At 43.0% G+C, this 24,292-nt stretch overlaps 2 protein-coding genes across 2 annotated transcripts in view; both read left to right on the top strand.

Annotated features, from left to right (window-relative positions):
* Positions 1-623: 623 nt before the first annotated feature.
* hs3st6 (heparan sulfate-glucosamine 3-sulfotransferase 6) overlaps positions 624-24,292 on the top strand; it is a 55,230-nt gene continuing 31,561 nt past the window's right edge. The window contains exon 1 of the mRNA XM_003224756.3: positions 624-1,138. Coding sequence (XP_003224804.2) covers positions 750-1,138 — 389 coding nt within the window. The 5' untranslated portion in view covers positions 624-749. The remainder of the gene's footprint in view (positions 1,139-24,292) is intronic.
* The window catches only part of meiob (meiosis specific with OB-fold), an 84,399-nt gene continuing 61,113 nt past the window's right edge, over positions 1,007-24,292 (top strand). The window contains exon 1 of the mRNA XM_016995919.2: positions 1,007-1,138. The gene's annotated coding sequence lies outside the window, so the exon portion shown is untranslated. The remainder of the gene's footprint in view (positions 1,139-24,292) is intronic.

The raw sequence follows: 24,292 nt of genomic DNA, 5'->3' as shown, positions 1-24,292 counted from the left end.
GCAGTTCGAAAACATGCAAATGTGAGTAGATCAATAGGTACCTCTCCGGCGGAAAGGTAATGGCGTTCCATGGCGTCATGCCGGCCACATGACCTTGGAGGTGTCTACGGACAACGCCGGCTCTTCGGCTTAGAAATGGAGATGAACACCAATCCCCAGAGTCAGACACGACTGGACTTAACTTCAGGGGAAACCTTTACCTTACCATCCTTGTGGGAGGCTTCTCTCATGGCCCCGCATGGGGAGCTGGAGCTGATAAGAGGGAGCTCATCCACGCTCTCCCCGGGGGGATTCGAACCTGGCAGCTTTCAGGTCAGCAACCCAACCTTTAAGTCACAAGGCTTTTATCCCCTGGTTGAATGAGTCTGCAGTGCCTTTCATGTTCTTTGACTCGTGTTTGGGCAATGCTGCGTTTGGTGGAGTTCAGAGTGCTCTTAGATGGCAGGTGAACTATACATCCCAAGACCTACAACTCCTATAAATCATGGTCCAAAACACCTGGAGGGAAGGCCTAGGTTTGGCCATGCCTGCTCTAGTGCAACACCGCCTTCTCCTCTTTCACCCCTCCCTGCTTGAAAAGGGCCACTCCAAGGGGCGGGGCTTCAGGGGAGTGGGCGTGGCTTCGTGGAAGTGGGCGTGGCCAGGGGTGGAATCCCAGAGCCGTCGGTGCGCGTGGGGAGAGCGGGACAGCGGCGGGGCTGGAAGGGGCTCTCCCGTCCTCCTCCCGTCCTCCCCTCCTGGCCCTCGCCATGCTGGGCTTCCTCGTGGGCTACGTGGTCTTCTGCCTGCCGGGCTCGGCCTCGGGCGTCTCCGCTCGTGGGGCGGCGGGGCTGCGCTTGCCTTGCCCGCTGCCCCCGCTCCCGAGGGCCGCCCCCGCCCTGCTCCCCGAGCGGCCCTTCCTCCTGGTGCCGCCCGAGGACGAGGAGGAGGAGGAGGAGGAGGAAGGCGGCGAGGAAGGGGAGCGTGGCGCCCCCGCCGCCCCCCGCAGGCGCTTCCCGCAGGCGCTGATCGTGGGCGTCAAGAAGGGCGGGACGCGCGCCCTCCTCGAGTTCCTCCGCGCCCACCCCGACGTCCGCGCCCTCGGCGCCGAGCCCCACTTCTTCGACCGCGGATACGCGAAGGGCCTCGCCTGGTACAGGTGAGGAGGAGGAGGAGGGGCGGGCTTGGGGGGCACGGGAGTGGGCTCAAGGGGCGGCAAAGGCAGCGGGTGAGCTCTGGTTGCACCCAAGGGACAGAGAAGGTCTCCAAAGAATGGGAAAGGCAGCAGATGAAGGCATCCAGGGCATGGGATGGGTTCAAAGAATTGTTAGAGGCAGTGGTTGAGCTCCAATTGCATTCAAGGGATAGAGAAGGTCTCAAAGGAGTGGTAAAGGTAGCAGAAGAAGGCATGGAGGGCACGGGAATGGGCTCAAAGGGCTATCAAAGGCAGTGGTTGAGCTCCGGTTGCACCCAAGGGATAGCAATGGTCTGAAAGGACTGGGAAAGGCAGCAGAGGAAGGCATGGAGGGCACGGGAATGGGCTCAAAGGGCTGTTAAAGGCAGTGGTTGAGCTCTGGTTGAGTCCAAGGGATAGAGAAAGACTCAAAGGACTTGTAAAGGCAGCAGAAGGAGGCATCCAGGGCACGGGAATGGGCTCAAAGTGCCAGGAGGATATCAGTGCAGGACCAAAGGTACTGAAGGCATAGTCAAAGGACCTTTAAAGGTACCCGTGGGCAGTGGTTGAGCTCTGGTTGCACCCAAGGGATAGGGAAGGACTCAAAGGACTGGGAAAGGCAGCAGATGAAGGCATGGAGGGCACAGGAATGGGCTCAAAGGACCAGGAGGGTATCATTGGAGATGCTGAAAAGGTACTGAAGGCCCAGGAAAGGGTTCAAAGGGCCATCAAAGGCACCAGTGGGCAGTGGTTTTGCTCTAGAGGCATCCAAGGGATAGAAAACATCTTAAAGGATCAAAGAAGGCAGCAAAGGTAGTCATTGAGGGCATAGGAATAGGCTCAAAGGACCGTCAAAAGCAGTGGTTGAGCTTCAGGGCATCTAAGAGATATATAAGGGCTCAAAGGACTGGGAAAGGAAGCAGAGAAAGGTGTAGAGGGCATGGGAATGGGCTCAAAGGGCCAGGGGGGCATCAGTGGAGAACCAAAGGTGTTGAAGGCACAGGAAAGGGTTCAAAGGCAGCAGTCGAGCCCTGGTTGCCTCCAAGGGATAGCAAAGCCTCAAAGCATTGGTAAAGACAGCAAAGGAAGGCATTGAGGGCATAGGAATGGGCCCAAAGTCATCAGAGACAGTGGTTGAGCTCCAGTTGCATCCAGGGATAGAGAAGGTCTCAAAGGACTGGTAAAGGCAGCAGAGGAAGGTATCCAGGGCCCGGGAATGGGTTCAAAGGGCCAGCGAGGATATCAATGGAGAACAGCAGGCATCAGCTGAGCATTGAGGGCACAGGAAAGGGTTCAAAAGGCACCAGTGGGCAGTGGATACTGAAGGCGCAATGAAGGTCTCAAAGAGCCATTGAGGACAGCAAAAGAGGCATCGAGGACACAGGAATGGGCTCAAAGGACCATTGATGGCACCAGTGGGCAGTGGTTGAGCACTGGGTGCATTGAGGGCACAGAGAGGGTCGCAATGAACCAGTAAAAGCAACAAAAGAGGAGTGAGGGCACTGAAGGCACAGGAATGGGTTCCAAGGGCCAGTGAGGACACCAATGCAAGAAAGAAGCTAGTTAAGCATTTAAATGGGCTAGTAGAAATAAACTTTGTTTGGCCATTGAAATTTTGGATTTGCATATCCGTTCCGATGTCAAGCATTATTTGATTCAAAGCCTGCCGTTTCCTCCTCTGCATTAAATCTGACGGAACAATTTTTCCCCATAGCCAGACTTGTCAAGGGGTTTTTCCTAGGGAAATATTTTCTAAATGTTTCACTTTCTCCATCATTCCGTTTTTTAGACCCCATGAAAAAAAAAGCAACGATGCGCCATTGTGTATCCGGTGCTTTTCTTCTTTTTCGAGGATGAATCTTTCTACTATGGGCCAAACTATGAATGGCTTTGGCCTTCAAAGGGGAAGGTCTGCCTCTGTTTGAAGTCGGAAACCAGCCCTCCGCCTTTGTGGACTTCAAAGGCATCTAGATTTCCCAAAGACAAGGGCACAGAAGTCCAGCAGCTATTGGAGAGAAAAAAAGCCTTCCACCTCCTTTTTTTTTGGGGGGGGGGGGATTAATTGTGGTTTAGTTGACTTATAGGAACCCTTAAATTTTCTGAGGCCTGGACTCCAGAAAGTAGACTCCAAACTTTTGAAAGAGTTGTTTCATCATGAGCTTCTTTGAATCTCCTTTTACAGAGTGAAGTGGAGTATACATACATACATACATACATACATACAAATAATAATAATAATAATAATAATAATAATAAGTGTGATCCAGTACAACAGCCAGCGGAGTATCTGCTGTGGACTCAACTTGTTGTGTTTCTAATAATAATAATAATAATAATAATAATAATAATAATAATAATAGGTTGCTGTGGGTTTTCCGGGCTGTCTGGCTATGTTCCAGAAGCATTCTCTCCTGACGTTTCACCCACATCTATGGCATGCATCCTCAGAGGTTGTGAGGTTTGTTGGAAACTAAGCAAGTGGGGTTTATATATCTGTGGAAGGTCCAGGGTGGGATAAAGAACTCTTGTCTCTTGGAAATAAAGTGTGAATGTTCCATTTCATCATCTTGATTAACATTGAAAAGCCTTGCAGCTTCAAAGCCTGGCTGATTCCTGCCTGGGGGAATCATTTGTTGGGAGGTGTCAGCTGGCCCTGATTGTTTCCTGTCTGGATTTCCCCTGTTTTCAGAGTGTTGTTCTTTATTTACTGTCCTGATTTTAGAGGGTTTTAAAAAAAAATACTGGTAGCCAGATTTTGTTCATTTTCATGGTTTCTTTCTTTCTGTTGAAATTGTCCACATGTTTGTGGATTTCAATGGCTTCTCTGTGCACTCTGGTGTGGTAGTTGTTCTCGAATAATATGCTAACACCTCCCAACACCATCAGCTAACACCTCCCAACAAAGGATTCCCCCAGTGGTTCTGGCCATGAAAGCCTTCGACAACACAACAACAACAACAACAACAATAATCCGATACATCACATAGTCATAGACACTTGGGAAATATCCAATGTGTGATCCAATACAAAAGTATTAATCTTGTTGTGTATCAAATAATAATAATAATAAGCCAATACATCACATAGTCATAGACACTTGGGAAATGTCCGACGTGTGATCCAATACAAAAGTTCTAATCTTGTTGTGTATCAAATAATAATAATAATAATAATAACAGTTTTACTCCTGTTCCACATTCAAATGCCTCTTAAAAGACTTCTAAACTTCCAAATCGCTCAACAAAACGTCAGTCATATTAGTGTGCCAAGAACAGCTAAAATCTCCAATCGATTCCTTTCTTTCCCTGCCTTTCTGCATCTGTGAATTGTATAAACATCCCTGTCTTTTCCAGCTTGTGTTGGCAATGGAGGTCACAGGATGGGGTTTGCATTAAGCATAACATCCCATGGTATATAGAGTTGTTTTCGAAGTTAGTATCACTTTAGGCATGCTTCTTGGGAAGTTCTTTCTCTTAAATTAAGTGAGATCGACTTCCTTGCAAAGATAGATTGGGTTGGACCACGAAACATGTGCCTTAAAGCATCTAAGAATCGACCTTTGGAACCCTTTTCTCTTCTGAGAAAACATAAATATGAACAGCGTCCTGATCTTATCAAACAGCATATGTTTTGCGGATTGCATCATTTGTGCTTGCATATGTTTAAAAGTGTTCCTGTTGTATGCCAAATCCTAAGTGTGTGATACATATGAGGCTGCAGCTATACTATGGAGTTGATGGAAAGATATTTCAATGTGTCCGTGATTCAGATATAGATATATACCAGTATTAGCTGTGCCCGGCCATGCATTGCTGTGGTGTAGTGTGGTGGTTATGATTCCTTTGGTTAGGAAGCAGCCTGGCTTTGAAGCTTCAAGGCTGTTCAGTGGTATTCAAGTTGATAAGCAATTGGGGGCTTTCTGTTATGGACTTTATTTTTCTAGGTTTTTGGATTGAAAGACATAGATTGGATGACTATGTCTTTTGTGGCCAAATTTGGTGTGATTTGGTCCAGCGGTTTTGTTGTTTACTCCATGGGAAAAACACTCACTACATTTTTATATACAGTAGAGTCTCACTTATCCAACACTCGCTTATCCAACGTTCTGGATTATCCAACACATTTTTGTAGTCAATGTTTTCAATACATCGTGATATTTTGGTGCTAAATTCGTAAATACAGTAATTACTACATAGCATTACTGTGTATTGAACTACTTTTTCTGTCAAATTTGTTGCATAACATGATGCTGATAACATGGTGCTTAATTTGTAAAACCATAATCTAATTTGATGTTGAATAGGCTTTTCCTTAATCCCTCCTTATTATCCAACATATTCGCTTATCCAACATTCTGCCGGCCCGTTTATGTTGGATAAGTGAGACTCTACTGTATACAGATAGATGGATGGATTGATGTGTTATATATCGCGATCTATATATCTGAACCTGCATCTACACTAAAATCAATGGAGTTTAACTCTAATTGCTGTGGCTCGGTGTGATGGGATCCCCGGGGGTTGCTGTTTTGCAAAGTTTTTAGACTCTCTGTCAGAGTATAATTCTCAGGTTTCCATACTTTTTAGTCATAGTTATCAAACTGTATGAATTCTGCAATGTAGACACATCCTGAGTTATGTTTCTCGCTTGTTAATTTTTCCATAATTCAGAACTTTCACTGTCCAAATACGAGCAAGAGATGCTTAGATCCAAATGGTTCCAACTTGAGTCGGATCACTGTGCAAACGGCACTCAATTGTTACGTTCTTATTGATCCCACGGATCTATTCTCATTGGGATCATTGACCGGATTTAGGCCAGGATAAATCCTTTGATCGGGTACTATATTGTGATCCAAAGAAATCAATCCAGGGGGATATAGATGCCCTTAAAAGATAAATGAAGTCTTTTGGTGGTCTGGCTTTGAAGGCGATCCTCCGCTACCGTTCATCTGCTTGATATTACTTACGCCTTTGCCTTATGGATCAATGCCTGGGGTTGATTTATCTAGGCTCAGAAGTCGGCGGATGTATCCGGTGCATTGTCTTTGGGACGGGTTTGGGGGCGGAAAATTAAAAACAGCTACTTTGTGTAATTATTCCCATTGCAACCCAATGGATCTTTTTTTTGGTGACGATGAAAAGTCCTGTTGGAAAGAGACGTTAGCTAACCAAGCCCTGCGCTTTGCAGTACATTTGGAAGAATACTTGTTCAGTTTTTCCATCTTCGCAAAGGCGTCTCCAGGGGTTTCGGTAGCTTTGCGTCCATCAGTTTTGCATTCAGGAAGCAGTATTTTTTGTTGCACCAAAAAGCAATTCTGTTGCATTTAAGTGGATTTGGTGATGTACACAAAAGCCCCAGTTTGTAAATAGTGGAAAATACAAAAGGAAAACCTTTGTTTTATTACGCCATTGTCATTTTGTTTTGTTTTACTGTGTTATTGTATAGGCATTTTATTGGATACTGTCGTGTGCCTTGTCTGTATTTAATGCTGTTTTACTGTAATTGTTTGGGCTTGGATCCATGTTAGCTGCCCCGAGTCCCTTTGGAGTGATGGAGATGGAATACAAAAATATTATTATTATTATTATTATTATTATTATTATTATTATTATTACCTCATGCAATCTTTGCCATACTTCTCGAAAGTATTTCTGCTTGCCTTCAGCATTGAAATAAGCCAAGATTTAGCACTAACAGAGGTTAGATCTACACTGCTATACAATGCAATTTGAATCTGCCTTATAGGGTCAATGTAGACACATATAATGCAGTTCAGTATAGATCCAGCCAAAGTCTCCTATGTACTCAGAAGTGAATTTTATTCTTTTTCTTAAAGTGACGGTGGAATGTCTGGGTTGCTGTGAGTTTTCCGCACTGTATGGCCATGTTCCAGAAGCATTCTCTTCTGACGTTTCGCCCACATCTATGGCAGGCATCCTCAGAGGTTGTGAGGTCTCTTGGAAACTAGGCAAGTGAGGTTTATATACCTCCAGGGTTAGAGAAAGAACTCTTGTCTCTTGGAGGCAAGTGCAAATGTTGCAATTGATTAGTATTGAATAGCCTTGCAGCTTCAAAGCCTGGCTGCTTCCTGACAGAAGAATTTTTAGTAGGATTTTCCCAATACTTCCCAATTCTCCTTTCACATATTCTTTGGATTTATTTATTTTATTTTTGCTGTCTCAAGCCAAATGTGGATTTACTAACATCTGCTGGAATTACATTCCTGGAATCATTGGCTAGGGTGGAAAACTAGAGTAAATTGAGCCTTGATTTTGGACATATTTTAAAAATATTTTGTACCGATACCCAGATGACTGGTGGAAGATTAAATGTTACCAGCATGTTCTAACTAAAAGGCAAAAAGGAGGATGATTTCAGATCTCTTGGCTTTGTGTGCGCACGTCAACTTTCAGAAATAAGAGGGGTTTCTTTTAAATGTTTTGAAAAAACAGCTTTAGGTAAATGCAATGGGCTTGGCTTTTTTTTTGATGAGCGCAGCGTTTAATTAAAACGACATTCTTTCGGCTGCAAAAGGCAGGTGTTTGCCGCTTTGCCAGAACTAAGCCCTTTTAAGGCTGCGTGCCAACTGAATGCAATTGAGTTTATGTGCATAGCATTTAACTGCTTTTTCAATGAGAAAGAGTTCTCTTTGCTGGGTTGCTGTGAGTTTTCTAGGCTGTATGGTCATGTTCCAGAAGTATTCTCTCCTGACGTTTTGCCCACATCTATGTCAGGCATCTTCAGTGATTGTGAGGTCTGTTGGAAAATAGGCAAGTGAGGTTTATATATCTGTGGAATAATGTCCAGAGTGGGAGAAAGAACTCTTGTCTGTTTGAGGCAAGTGTGAATGTTGCAATTGGGCACCTTGATTAGCACTGAATGGCCTTGCAGCTTCAAAGCCTGGCTGCTTCCCGCATAATAATAATAATAATAATAATAATAATAATAATAATAATAATTGGTTTAGCAATGTTGTCCATCCATTCCTGCTTGGGGGAATCCTTTGTTGGGAGGTATGGCAGGCATCTGAGGATGCTTCTGAAGATGCCTACCATAGATGTGGGTGAAACGTCAGGAGAGAATGCTTCTGGAACATGGCCACACTGTTGGGAATCACCCTGGACTACTCAAGTCTAAATGTAGTCAGATAGATGATAGAATTAGATTGAGGGAATCCTTTCCCAATTTCAAAGCATGCCTAGATAGGCATTACTGTGTTTCCCTCTATCCTGTTTAAGTCACATCCCTTACTTTGAAGTTAGTAGAAATGTGAATCTTCAGGGAAACTAACTTCTCATTGGTCAGAATGTCTTTTATGGCCCCAATAAGCTGGACCATGAGGTCGGAACCATTTTGGTTCTCTCTTCTCCCTTTGTTCTCCAAACTAACAACAGCATCTTGCTGTCCCTCCAGACAAGATGTGACTATTTAGTGTTTGTTATTTTTCCTTTCTCATTTTCCTTAGAAACTAGTCTAGAGTAGACTAGTAGCTCCAAACCTTTCTATCTATAATGGAATTCTTTTTACCTAAATACATGCTTTTTGAACTTTTACTGAGACTCTGCACTCCATTGCCATCCTAAATAGACAAAGGTTTCTCTTTGCTCACCGCGTGTAAGTAACTGCTGCATTTGAAAGTTTACTTTTGCTACTCTGCTACATTTTTGGTGAAATCTCCCCCAGAGAGGGTTAAATTGAGTCTAACTGCTCAGAGATTACCCCAACACATACAGCCCGAAAAACTCACAACAACCTGTGAAAGCCATTGACTACACAATCTCTGTGCATTCAGCATTTCCAATGGCATTTTGGTCTGGGTCAGTGCAGACCCATGCAATGCAGTTCAGAATGCATGATATGAGTAGGTAAAGGTAAAGGTTTTCCCTGACGTTAAGTCCAGTCGTGTCTAATTCTGGGGGTTGGTGCTCATCTCCATTTCTAAGCCGAAAAGCCAGCGTTGTCTGTAGACACCTCCAAGGTCATGTGGCCGGCATGACTACATGGAGCGTCGTTACCTTCCTGCCGGAGCGGTACCTATTGATCTACTCACATTGGCATGTTTTCGAACTGCTAGGTTGGCAGGAGCCGGAGCTTTCGATCTCCAGCTCAGTGCTTTAACGCACTCCTCCACCGCGGCTCTGATATGAGTCTACACTAACTATAATTCAGATCCAGTCCACACTGTCGAATGAATGCTGTTTGACCCTATTTTTAATGTTAAGGAACACTGGGAGTCGTAGTTTGCACTTTTTGGTGGACCTTGCAAAACTACAACTCCCTGTGTTCTGTAGCATTGAGCCTACATCCGTTGAAGCCGTGTCTAACTGCATTCATGGACCTAATATCAATTTCTGCAAGCGATAACCTTTCTTTCATTACAAAATCAAAAAGTGTTTTCCTCTTTCCTATGTCTTCCCCATATAATGTGGTGTGACTGCACTGAATTGCATTACGTGACAGCGTAGACTCATACAATGCAGTTCAGTGAGGTTAAATTATGAAACTGCATTACATAGCAGTATAGATGGGGCCCCTCTCTCCCTTCCCTTTGGCAGAGAGAGATGGATGCGTTTCTTCATTCGGGTGTCTTTCAGATTGCAGGTGTTGTGGCTATTCAAATCTGGGGTGTGTGTTTCTCTGTTGGAGGACAAAAGTTGGCGCTCGTTCACTCCCAGGAATCTTTCAGAGCCATGTCAATATTTCTAGAAATAGTTGACTAAGCCGCAAAACACGCATCTTGTGCCAGAAGCTTTGCGTCGCAAACCTGCTCCGCTCCACCTGCAGAACCTTTTGTTTTTGGAGGTCCCACGAACTCGAGCTATGCAATGCAACCCTCTTTGTATTTTCCGCATGCGATGGAAACAATACAGGGCACGTAACACAGTTTGAATTGCTATGGCTCAATGCTATGGGATCTTGGAAGTTGCTGTTTGGCAGAGAAAGCTTGTTAAAAGACCACTCCCGTAAGGACATAGTATCAAGCCATGAGAGTTGAAGTGATGTCAAACTGAACTCATTCTACAGTACAGATGCACTCATAAAGAGATAGCCTTTGCAAGATGTGTTGAAGCAGGAGGCACAGCTGTGCCCGGCCACGCGTTGCTGTGGCATAGTATGGTGGTATGGGAAATAAAGTATTGAGGAATTAGTGGTAGTTAAGGTAAAGGGTTATATATAAATGGGTTATATAGCTGTGTGGAAGGGCCTTGAGTCTACACTGCCATATAATCCAGTTAAAATCAGAAAATCTGTATTTTATAGGCAGTGTGGAAGAGGCCTAAGTGAGGCCTAACTCTGCCTGTCCCCTGGGCTGAGTGGGTTGCTAGGAGACCAAGTGGGCGGAGCTTAGCCTTCTAACTGGCAGCAATTGGATACAAACAATTATTCCTCTCCCTCTAATTAGGACTTTATTTTTCTTTTCTTTTTGTTGTATGAACATAGGGGCATGGATGAGGGGTTGTGCTGCCAAGTTTAGTGTTTCTGGAATATGTAGTTTTGTTGTTTTGTCCTAGGCCGAAATTTCATTACTCATATATATATTATATACCCCGTATATGCTCGAGTATAAGCCGACCCAAATATAAGCTGAGGCACCTAATTTTACCACAAAAAAACTGGGAAAACATTGACTCAAGTATAAGCCAAGTGGTACATTTCAGAAATAAAAATAGATACCAATAAAATGACATTAATTGAGGCATCAGTAGGTTAAACGTTTTTGAATATTTACATAAAGCTCAAATTGAAGATAAGATTGTCCAGTTCTGATTAAATTATTATTCTCATCTTCTTCAATGTAAATGTGCTTATGTATCCTTTTAATAACAATAGAGTAAAATAATACGTGTAATAATAATAATAGTAAATACAGGAAAATAATACATGTAATAATAAATAGAGTAAAATAATAAATGCAATAATAATAATAACAAGATCAGAGTGAAATGATAAATGTATTATTAATAATAAAAATAGAGTAAAATAAATGCAATAGTAGCAACAATAATAGAGAAAAATAATAAATGTAATAATACCAATAATAATAGAGAAAAATAATAAATGTACCATATATACTTGAGTATAAGCTGACCCAAATATAAGCCAACCAGGACCCTCACCTGAGTATAAGCCGAGGGGGGCTTTTTCATTCTTAAAAAAAGGGCTGAAAAACTAGGCTTATATACAGTATAGGAGTATATACAGTGTGTGTGTGTGCGTGTATGTATGTGTGTGTGTGTGTGTGTGTGTGTGTATATATATATATATATATATATGTAATGTGTGTAATTCCCATGGAGTTAACGACAAAAACACTGGACCAAATCACACCAAATTTGGCCACAAAAGACATAGTCATCCAATCTAAGTCTTTCCATGAAGAACCCCTATAAAATTAGGTCCAAAATACAGAAAACCCCCCAAAACGAAAATTTACTAAGTACGCATGCGCAGAAGCCCCCCCAGGAAACATGGTGACGTTAGTCAGTTGGACGGGGCTTCAACGGCCACTGTGCACTGATGACGTGGCATAGATTGGTTTTTATTGTTGTTGGTGGTGTTGTTGTATCAGTCAAAAATAGTACTTTCTCAGACTTATAAACCATAACATTTTCAGTTCCTTGATATGAATAATAATAATAATAATAATAATAATAATAATAATAATAATAGTGCGGTTTTCTAGCATTGTATATTTTTGCCGCTTCTGTGACTGTTCATTTGGGTTTTGATGATTCCGTAGCTCACTTGTCAATGGATGTCCAGAATCAGCAGCATCCACCGCGGTCCTTTTTATCCTGGGCGACGACCGAGCCAGTATAGACTCCGTTTTGATTTGATTCACCATAATGCTAATGGGTGAGGTGCTCTTGGTTCCATTCCTCAGCTGAGGCCTCTCTGGCTTGGTTGGACCTGCCGGTAGTTACACTACCGCCAGCACAGCCCTCAGCGTCCTCGGAATGGTTAAGCCCCCCCACCACGTCAAGGTGGCACCATTGATCATCTCCTCAGCTGCTGTAAGAAAATTGCACAGACAGACTACAAACAGAGGCACAACTACGTGGCCCAAATGATTCGTTGGAACTTATGCCTCAAGTACCACCTTCCAGCAGCAAAGAGCTGGTGGGATCACAAACCTGAAAAAGTATTGGAGAATGAATATGCAAAGATACTGTGGGACTTCCAAATCCAGACTGACAAAGTTCTGGAACACAACATCACAGTTGTGGAAAAGAAAAAGGTTTGGATCATTGATGTTGCCATCCCAGGTGACAGTCGCATTGACGAAAAACAACAGGAAAATCTCAGCCGCTATCAGGACCGCAAGATTGAACTTCAAAGACTCTGGCAGAAACCAGTGCAGGTGGTCCCGGTGGTGATGGGCACACTGGGTGCCGTGCCAAAAGATCTCAGCCGGCATTTGGAAGCAATAAGCATTGACAAAATTACGATCTGCCAACTGCAAAAGGCCACCCTACTGGGATCTGCGCGCATCATCCGAAAATACATCACACAGTCCTAGACCCTTGGGAAGTGTTCGACTTGTGATTTTGTGATACGAAATCCAGCAGATCTATCTTGTTTGCTGTGTCATAATAAAATAATAATAATAATAATGGGACAAACCGAAAACAGTATTACATCAATAAAAGCAGTAACACAGTATAATAGCACAATGTAATAACTGCATTATATGAGGCTACACTGACCACATAATGCAGTTTCCCAGTATAGATGAGGCCTGCTATTCCTTTTGATACAACCAAAGTAATGAAGGATCGTGGCTCCATAATGGAAGCCAAAACTTAATCACCCCGATCTTTATGGCTTTTCTCAAAGGTTAAAAACCATTCATTATATGCGCCTGGGCGTGAATGCATGGACTTGGCCCAGAGCGACGAGTGTTATAGATTTCAAGTGCTGATATAATATTGAAATACATCAAATCGACTCTAAGAGCCAAGGCGGGTTACATAAGCGTAAGGGCTGGAGGCTGCCAGGGCATTCCTTGGCAGAGTCAATGGATTGATTCCTTGCGTTGTGCTCTTCCCCCGTTAAACAATCTATACTCAACCTTATATCACTACATCTCAAGTAAACATATTTACTCCCATGTTGCAACACCTCCACTGTTACATATCCCTCTCTTGTTACGACAGCGCCTTTGGTTACCGGTTTTTTCCCGGTATCAATGTAAATCTTCCTAAATTGCATTCTTCCAGCCAACAATTAATAATTTTGCCATTTACCTCCTGGCTGCCGGGAAAGTATCAAGATTGACGACTAGATGCTCTTTGTGGTCCCTTTCCAGCGCTACCCTTCTCCGAAAGAGTCCTGCATTCTGCGTCTACACTGTAAAATGAATACCGTTTGACGCCGCTTTAACTACCACGGCTCCATGCTCAGACATCAACGGGAGCTATACTTCGCTGAGGCCCCACCACTCTTTGGCAAAGGGTGCCCAAGGCTTTGTAATGGGAGTTGTAGTTTGGGAAGGCCAACACTCTTTTTGGTGGAGGAGGCAAACGGCCTTGTAAAACTACAACTCCCAGGATTCCATGGCATTGAGCCAGTGAGGTAAAGTGCTATGCTATGGAGTCCTGGGAGATATAGTTAGTCACACTGTGTAATCCTGGGAGTTATATTTTGCTATGCTATGGAGTTCTGGGAGTTATAGTTAGTCACACTATGTAATCCTGGGAGTTATATTTTGCTATGCTATGGAGTTCTGGGAGTTATAGTTAGTTACACTATGTAAGCCTGGGAGTTATATTTTGCTATGCTATGGAGTTCTGGGAGTTATAGTTAGTCACACTATGTAAGCCTGGGAGTTATATTTTGCTATGCTATGGAGTTCTGGGAGCTGTAGTTAGTCACACTATGTAATCCTGGGAGTCATAGTTTACTGTGCTATGGAGTCCTGGGAAATATAGTTTGCTGTGTTATGGAGTACTGGTAGTTGTAGTTTGCCATGCTATTGAGTCCTGGGAGTTGTAATTTGCTGTGCTATAGGGTCCTGGGAATTATAGTTAGTCACACTATGTAATCCTGGGAGTTATAGTTTCCTGTGCTATGGAGTCCTGGGAACTATATTAGTTAGTCACATTTTGTAATCCTGGGAGTTGTAGTTTGCTATGCTGTAGAGTTCTGGGAGCTATAGTTAGTCACACTATGTAATACTGGGAGTTATAGTTTGTTGTACTATGGAGTCCTGGGCGCTATAGTTAGTCACACTATGTAATACTGGGAGTTATAGTTTGTTGTGCTATGGAGTCCTGGGCGCTATAGTTAGTCACACTATGTAATCCTGGGAGTCATAGTTTGCTGTGCTATGGAGTACTGGGAGTTGTAATTTGCCATGCTATGGGGTCCTGGGAGTTATAGTTTGTCATGATATGATCCTGGGAGTTGTAGTATACCATGCTATGGGGTCCTGGGAACTATAATTTGTCATACTATGGAGTCCTGGGAGTTATAGTTTGCAATTGTATCAGGTCCTGTGAGCTATAGTTTGCAATGCTGTGTAATCCTGGGACTTACTGTTGATTGTGCTACGGGGTCCTGGGAGTTATAGCTTGCCATGCTGTGGAGTCCTGGGAGTTATAGCTTGCCGTGCTGTGGAGTCCTGGGAGTTGTAGTTTGCCATACTATGGAATCCCGACGAAGCACTAGCACTCTTTGCCCCGAGAAGAGGAGACTGTGGCACATCTGACATGAATTATCCCTGCCTTTTGCATTGCTACACCATCTTGCTTCACTCCCCTTTCGGAGAGGATTTCCAAAGACTTGCGTAAAAGGCTTTTATCTCCGTCTGAGATCTGTATTTCCTGTACTTGGGCTTCTTCATGGGAAGAGCTGTGATCCGAACGGCTCCGGGATGCGGTGTGTACAAAAATAACCTCGTGCCGATACATTCAGTAGTGTTTGCACACACCCGCGTGTCAGGTTTTGGTGTCAAAAGTGATAAATGTTCTCCAAATTGCAGTTTCCCTTCCACCGCATCTCTGTGAGAAATCTATCTGCTCTCGCAACCTGCTTCCCATATTCCCACCCCATGCGCACGCATGCTTTCTAATCTGGGAATGGGGTCAGATGTGTGTCTTCGGAGCTGTCATTTGACCCCACTTACAGCCCAAAAGACAGTTGCATCAGTCGAGTAGGAAATTTAGGTACCGCTTTATGTGGGGAGGCTAATTTAACTAATTTATGACACCATTTATTTATTTATATCATTTTTACCCTGCCTTTCTCCCTAGGGGGGACTCAAGGCAGCTTACAATAAAAACCTTCCAGCAGCGTGTGGAATAACGAGGAAGTACTCCATCAAGGACTCGGTGTCACAAGTGAATGGTGAAGCCTCCAAGGTCCTGTGGCCACAGGCATGAATGCATGGAGCGCCGTTACCTTCCTGCCGGAGCAGTACCTATTGATCTACTCACATCTACTCCATATGATTAAAGCTGTTGAATCAATGGAGTCAACTTACTATATGCATTCATGTATAAGTTGACATCATATATGTCGAGGGAAGGTCTCGGGACCACAATTATGGATTACGATAGGATGCTTGTATAAGTCTCAACTTTTGTATGAGTATACAAAAATTGTTGGCCACTGATTGTGTGACTTGAACCCATCTCCATCGGAGTAGGCCAATTGAATCAATGGGATTGACTTGTTGTGTATCAGTTGACCTCACATATACGTCGAGGCCCAAAATTACGGATTTTGATATGACCCATGGATAAGTCAAGGGTTAGTCCACGAAAAGGCAAATGAACTAATACTGACTCTCAGGGCCTTGGGTTGCTGTGGGGTTTCTGGTCTGTATGGCCATGTTCCAGAAGCATTCTCTCCTGACGTTTCACCCACATCTATGGCAGGCATCCTCAGAGATTTTGAGGTTTGTTGGAAACTAGGCAAGTGGGGTTTATATATCTGTGGAATAATGTCCAGGGTGGGAGAAAGAACTCTTGTCTGTGTTAATGTTGCAATTGATCACCTTGATTAGCATTGAATAGCCTTTCAGCTTCAAGGCTTGGCTGCTTCCTGCCTGGGGGAATCCTTTGTTGGGAGGTGATTATCTCAGGGCATTCATAAAAAACCAGACGCAGTCAATGGTGGAAATAGTATTTGGGATCAGCACTTCTTTTAGGTTCTTCTTGGATGGATTAAACTCACTTTTTGGCACGAGTTAATGTACAGTACTCATACTGACTTGTGGATAAATTGATTTAGTTTGTATAGGTTGATTTTTCAACCAACAGTTCTAGATTCATACATGAGTTATATAAAGTACTAAGGGGATGGTTCGGAACCATTGGTGTGAAAATTATATGACTGTACCACCGACAACATTGATTCCTTGCCTCTCCAATAGCTACAGTGTTCTTTTTTTCTTTTTTTTACGAGAGCAAATTGATTACAAGCCGAAGAGAATTACGTTAATAGACTCGGGTTGTCGCTTGGGTCATATTTGTAATCGCCTCTCATTCATCTGCAAAGCATACGGAACTGACCTTGTTAAGTATCTTTGCAGATGGGGAAGTCTGACCCGGTCGGGATTGATTTACTATCAAGAGGCCCATAAATGCCTTCTCCGGAGTAGCATCTGGAAGAAGAAGAAATACCACGGCGTAACTTGTCCTGCTTGTTGCTTGATTCGCAATAGAGGTTTTCTTCGGAGAGCCCGTCCCAAATGAGTGATGGGTTTGGCTGACATTTGGCCTGTAGGCGTTAGGCCAAGGCTATTTATTTATTTATCTATCATGTCAGAAGCAAATTGAGGATACAGTTATAATGTGTTTAAAAACATAAATAAAGTAAAAACTTGGCATGATACTGATTTCCTTTAACCAGAAACTGGCTACTTGGAGTGCTTCTGGTGTCACCGTGAGAAGATCCTCCACTGTGCATGTTGTAGGGCTCAGGTTGCATTGTAGTAAGTAGTCTGTGGTTTGCTCTTCTCCATACTTGCAAGTCATGGACTCCACTTTGTAGCCCCGTTTCCTAAGATTGGTTCTGCCAAAGTGCAGTCTCTTCAGTGCCTTCCAAGTTTCCCAGTCTTCTGTATGCTCAGGAGGGAGTTTCTCATTTGGTGTATCAGCCGTGGATTGAGGTTCCGGGTTTTAGCCTGCCACTTTTGGACTCTCGCTTGCTGAGGTGTTCCTGCGAGTATCTCTGTGGAAGTTAGGAAGCTATTTCTTTATTGAAGACGGTGGCATGCTAGCTGATATCCGAACAGAGGATAGGCCGGAGATGTCAATGTTTTTTCATTACAGGTTGCTACTTCAGGTGGTACAATACAGGCTAAACAATATAATTTCTCCAGTGGTGTTGGATGTAGACATCCTGTGATAATGCGGCATGTCCCATTAAGAGCCACATCCACTGTTTTAACGTGGTGAGATATATTCCACACTGGGCATGCGTATTCAGTAGCAAAGCACAAAAGCAGATGCCTTCACTGAATCTGGTTGTGATCCCCAGGTTGTGTCAGTCGGCTTTCGTATGATATTATTTCTAGCACCCACTTTTTGTTGATATTCAAGCAGTGCATGGTCAAAGCATGGTCCAGAGTAACTCCCATGTATTTTGATGTGCTTCAATGCTCCAGTGGGATTCCTTCCCAAGTAGAGCTCAGGATGCTTGTCTGTTCTTAAGATGAAAAGCACACATCTGCATTTTAGGAATCATCTGATTTTCCCTGTAATAGGCAGTAAGATCACCTAAAGCTTCAGAGAGCTTCTGTTTGACCATTTTAAAGCTTGAGCAGTGATGGCACAATCGTCAGCATAGATAAAACTCTCTGTCCATTCTGGCAGTGGCTGGTCATTTGAACATCGATGGCCAAGGCTGACTTGGAAGTCATTGAAGAGCAGGGGAGTCTCAGCAGATCTAGATCTTATTTAAAAAAGGCTCAGCAGCCATGTTATCATCCACCTCTCTGTAGAAAAAAATATTTGCAAAATCATTAGTTTTGTACAGTAGAGTCTCACTTATCCAACATTCACTTATCCAATGTTCTGGATTATCCAAAGCATTTTTGTAGTCAATGGTTTCAATACATCGTAATATTTTGGTGCTAAATTCGTAAATACAGTAATTACTACATAGCATTACTGCGTATTGAACTACTTTTTCTGTCAAATTTGTTGTCTGACATGATGTTTTGGTGCTTCATTTGTAAAATCATAATCTAACTTGATGTTTAATAGGCTTATCCTTAATCCCTCCTTATTATCCAACATATTCGCTTATCCAACATTCCGCCAGCCCGTTTATGTTGGATAAGTGAGACTCTACTGTATATAGAAACCCAAATTCAGAATGGTGTGTCTCATACTCACATGGCACATTAGTTTGAGCACTGGACTACAACTCTATAGAACAGGGTTCAAATCCATGCTCGGCCTTGAAACCCATTAAGTGATTTTGGGCAAGTCACACACTCTCAGCCTCAAAAGAAGGCAAGGACAGACCTGCTGTAAACAACCTCTCAATGACTAAATGCTATGAGATTGTGAGAGTTGCAGCTTGGTGAGGCACTAGCACTCTTTGGTAAGACTATAGCTCCCAGGACTCCATAATAATTCTCCATAGCAGTTAAAGTGATATCAGACTGAATTAATTTTACAATGTAGATGCATCTTCAGTGACGATTGACCATTGTTTCCCAGCAAAAAAAAAAAATACAAATCAATAAATTCTCCATATTTATGAGGTTATCCCTTTGCTCTACAAGGGCAGGTTTGTCTTGTTGGACTTGACAAAATAAATATGGGTGATAAATCTTGAGTTCACCGCTCTCATGAACTCTTTCTCGTTCACTCTCTTCTCCTTTCTTCATTCCCTGCAAGACCTTCTCTCGCAGGGGCTTTTCGAAAATGAACATGCAAAGGGCAAGCCCGGCTGCCCGAGGGCTGGATTTATTTGATCAAAGCAAAGTATTTTGCCTCCCGGCTCTCTCCATCATTCCCTCTCTTGCAAAGCAATTAGTATTTTTTTTGTAACTATAGTTCAGGCCCTTTGCCAGAATATGGAAAGATGGGGGGCTTTTGGTTGAGCAAAACGTCCCCATGGCTTTGTGCAAAAGAGGGCTTTGGAGCCGAACCAAATGGAGGCATCATGATGCCAAGGTGGGTTGGACGGCACCTTTATCTATTGACTTACCTATTGTTTATATTACTTGGACACTAAAAAACCTCTTTGGTGCTGTCCATTGACATCAAGCTAACTTTGCCTTGTGGCAACCCTGTGAATGAGAGACCTCCAAGTGCATCTACTTTGCCAAATAAAATCTAGATTTTCTTCTTTGAATCGGATTATATGGCAGTGTAGACTCATATAATCCAGTTCAAAGCAGATAATGTGCACTATCAGTTTTGATAATCTGGATTATATGGCAGTGTAGAAGGGGCTTAAGAGTGCTTTCCTTGGAGGCTTTTGAAGAGACTCTCGGGGGTTCTTTGGTTGTGCTTTTCCTACATGGCAGAGGATTGGACTACATGACCCATGTGGTCTCTTCTAACTATTATTCAAATTGTTGTTTTATATACTAATGGTTTTCTTTGGGTTTATTTTATGCATTGTTTTAGGCACCTTGTGCCATATGTAAGCCACCCCGAGTCCCTTTGTGGAGATGGAGGTGGGGTACAAAAATAAAGTAGTAGTTGTTGTTATTATTATTATTGACACAACATGTTGTATAACACAGCAAACAAGATAGATTTGCTGGATTTCGTATCACAAAATCACAAGTCGAACACTTCCCAAGTGTCTAGGACTGTGTGATGTATTTTCGGATGATGCACGCAGATCCCAGTAGGGTGGCCTTTTGCAGTTGGCAGATCGTAATTTTGTCAATGTCTATTGTTTCCAAATGCCGGCTGAAATCTTTTGGCACAGCACCCAGTGTGCCGATCACCACCGGGACCACCTGCACTGGTTTCTGCCAGAGTCTTTGAAGTTCAATCTTGAGGTCTTGATAGCAGCTGAGTTTTTCCTGTTGTTTTTCGTCAATGCGACTGTCACCTGGGATGGCAACATCAATGATCCAAACCTTTTTCTTTTCCACAACTGTGATGTCTGGTGTGTTGTGTTCCAGAACTTTGTCAGTCTGGATTCGGAAGTCCCACAGTATCTTTTCGTGCTCATTCTCCAATACTTTTACAGGTTTGTGATCCCACCAGTTCTTTGCTGCTGGAAGGTGGTACTTGAGGCTTAAGTTCCAATGAATCATTTGGGCCACATAGTTGTGCCTCTGTTTGTAGTCTGTCTGTGCGATTTTGTTACAGCAGCTGAGGAGATGATCAATGGTTTCGTCAGCTTCCTTGCACAGTCTGCATTTTGGGTCATCAGCTGTTTTTTCGATCTTGGCCTTAACTGCATTTGTTCTGACGGCTTGCTCCTGGGCTGCAAGGATCAGGCCTTCTGTCTCCTTCTTCAGGGTCCCATTTGTGAGCCAGAGCCAGGTCTTCTCCTTATCAGCTTTTCCTTCAATTTTGTCAAGGAACTTTCCATGCAATGTTTTGTTGTGCCAGCTGTCAGCTCTAGTTTGTAGTGCGGTTTTCTTGTACTGGTTTTTTGTCAGCTGTGCTTTGAGGAGTTTCTGATTTTTGACTTCAATCAAAGCAGGTTCTTCACTTTGCTTTACATCTTCTGCCAGGGCATGTTCTTCTTCTTTGACTGCTTGTTTGACTTGTAAGAGTCCTCTGCCCCCTGATCTTCTAGGCAGATATAGCCGGTTAACATCACTGCGAGGGTGCAGTGTATGATGAATGGTCATGAGTTTTCTTGTTTTTCTGTCGAAATTGTCCAGTTCCGCCTGTGTTCAGTTAATGATGCCAGCAGTATATCTTATGACAGGTATGGCCCAGGTGTTTATGGCCTTGATGGTGTTGCCTCCATTGAGCTTGTTTTTGAGAATTTTTCTGATCCTTTATGTGTATTCTTTGCTGACCACAGTTTTCACATGTTCATGCTTGATGTTATTATTATTATTATTATATGATTCAATCTCTTCTGCAGAATTAATTTAGTTTGACATTGCTTGATCTGCTGTGCATCAGTGCTATCGAGTCCTGGGATTTATAGTTTGGCAAGGCATCAAACTACAACTCTCGTGATACCATAGCATTGAGCAGCAGCAATTCAAGTGGCCTCGAACTGCATTTGTAAGTCAGAGTTGTCTTGATGGCAATTTAACCTTTTTATTTCACGGGATCTACTAATGGTATTTGGAAAGGCTTGCGTTGCCTTCTTGGGCGGTTCAGTAGGCACCCTCCAAAAGCTACAAATCCCATGTTTCTACAGCAGGGAGCTGCAGTTTTACCAAAGTTGCACAATGGTGAGGTGTGGACAAACTCGACTGAATTGAGACGAGGGAACTATCTTGTCCTTTGGGTCCAAAAGCAAAATGTGGGCGACATTGGTTGCTTAAAGTTGGTCTCTACTTTGCCTTGCGTATTTAATTGTCCCCATAATTTGGAGCGACACTTTGTCTTGGGCAATGTCTTCACGGAAGAAACATCGATAGCACTGGGTATGACATGAATTGCATCAATTTCCCCAATTATTGTCTCTTAAGCAACGGGGCCATTAGGGGAATATGGTGAAAGCTCAATAAATAGCATTGATCCAGACACAGACGAGGCATACTCCTCGGTGTGTCAGTGTGTGCCAACCTCCTCATTACTGAGCCTTGTCAATAGAGCCTTGGCGCAGATGCCGGCATTGGCAGCCAATGGAATCCCATGCCAATAGAGCCACGGCTCGCTCCATAGGAAGCGTTGAGAGATTGTCAATAGCCAAGGAAGGCTTGGGGTGCAATCCTTGGATCCCTTTGCTCCAGATTATAGAACACACACCAATGCTTTGCAATGAAAATGATTCCTATAAACATTAGGAAGAACGTCTTGCTTGGTCTTAAAAAGATGTGTCTCTTTCGCAAACGAAAGCCACAGATGTTCAGGCTCTCTTTTGCATGACCTTTGAAGGATGCCATAAATCACCCCATTGGGATTGCTGATCCGAAGGTCTTAATATGCTCTTCCTGCACTCTTCCTTCTCTATAGCCAGGAGATCACAAGGGCAAAAGTTTTTCCTGCTGGGAGGTTCTGGAAAATAACTTTCCTCTCACATATGGAAAGGTGAGACCCTTCCTCATCTTTGGAACGAGATAATGTGTTTCAATGGGCATTAGGAAGAACATCTGGACAAGAAACTCTCCTTCTTTGGATGTCTTGAAACTGAAGTTGGATGGGCATCTTATTTATTTATTTACATCCCTTTTAATCTCTCTATGCGGAGTCTCAAAGCAGCTCACAATCAACTTAAAATATGCAAAGATACAAGAATATAATAATAATAATAATAATAATAATAATAATAATAATAATAATAATTTATTTTTGTATCCCGCTTCCATCTCCCTGAAGGGACTTGTGACGGCTCACATGGGGACAAGCCCGACAACACAAGTTAAAACACAGAACAATCAATTAAAAACATTATAACTACATAAAAGAATAAAACACATCAACAGAATTAAATAGTAGATTATTATATACTGTATATACTTGAGTATAAGCCTAGTTTTTGTGCCCTTTTTTACGACTGAAAAAAACCTCCTTGGCTTATACTCAGGTGAGGATCCTGGTGGGCTTGTATTCAGGTCGGCTTATACTCAAGTATATATGGTATATTTATTATTTTTCTCTATTATTATTATTGGTATTGTTACATTTATTATTTTACTCTATTAATTATTATTATTACATTTATTATTTTACTCTATTATTGTTGTTAGTTTTACATTTATTTTACTCTATTTATTATTACATTTATTATTTTACTGCATTTATTATTATTATTGTTACATCTATTATTTCACTCTATTATTATTAAAAGGATACATAAGCACATTTACATTGAAGAAGATGAAAATAATTATTTAATTAGAGTTGAACAGTCATATCTTAAATTACAGTTTGATGTAAAGATTCAAAAACATTTAAACTACTGAGGCCTCAATTAATGTAATTTTATTGGTATCTCGGCTTATACGGGAGTCTTTTCCCGTTTTTTTGTGATAAAATTAGGTGCCTCGGCTTCTATTCGGGTTGGCTTATACTTGAGTATGTATGGTATTATTAGTAGTGACCGAAAGGTCCCAGGTTCAAACCCAGGGAGCGGCGGGAGCAGCTGCTGTTAGCTCCAGCTTCTGCCAACCTAGCAGTTCGAAAACATGCCAATGTGAGTACATCAATAGGTACCGCACCAGCGGGAAGGTAACGGCGCTCCATGTAGTCATGCCGACCACATGACCTTGGAGGTGTCTACGGACAACGCCGGCTTTTCGGCTTAGAAATGGAGATGAGCACCAACCCCCAGAGTCAGACATGACTGGACTTAACGTCAGGGGAAACCTTTACCTTTTATATATTACTAGCTGTGCCCGGCCACGCGTTGCTGTGGCGAAGTATGGTGGTATGGGAAATAAAGTATTGAGGAATTGGTGGTAGTTAAGGTAAAGGGTCCCCTGGGCTGAGTGGGTTGCTAGGAGACCAAGTGAGCAGAGCTTAGCCTTCTAACTGGCAGCAATTGGATAAAAACAATTATTCCTCTCCCTCTAATTAGGACTTTATTTTTCTTTTCTTTTTGTTGTATCAACCTAGAGGCGTGGATGATGGGTTGTGTTGTCAAATTTCGAGGTTGGGGGGCCTGTAGTTTTGTTGTTTTGTCCGCTGCCCTGATGCCATCACTCTTTTATATATATAGATTATTAGTGGAGCCCCCAGTAGTGCAGCAGATTAAACTGCTGAGCTGCTGAACCTGCTGTCCGAAAGGTTGGCCATTCGAATCCAGTGAGCAGTGTAAGCTCCCACTGTTAGCCCCAGCTTCTGCCAACCTAGCAATCAAAAACATGCAAATGTGAGTAGATCAATAGGTACCGCTCTGGCGTGGAGGTAACGATGCTCCATGCAATCATGCCAGCCACATGACCTTGGAGGCGTCTATGGACAACGCCGGCTTTTTGGCTTAGAAATGGAGATGAGTGGCAGAGGGGGAAAAGGAAGGGGCCTGAGGCTGTTAGGAATGGTGGGAGTTGGAGTCCAAAAGACCTGGAGGGCCAAA

Source organism: Anolis carolinensis, unplaced genomic scaffold (assembly GCF_035594765.1).
Source record: "Anolis carolinensis isolate JA03-04 unplaced genomic scaffold, rAnoCar3.1.pri scaffold_13, whole genome shotgun sequence".
In the NCBI taxonomy this organism is placed as follows: Eukaryota; Metazoa; Chordata; class Lepidosauria; order Squamata; family Dactyloidae; genus Anolis; species Anolis carolinensis.
The sequence above is the reverse complement of the archived record's forward strand: the minus strand, read 5'-3'. Positions and strand labels throughout refer to the sequence as shown.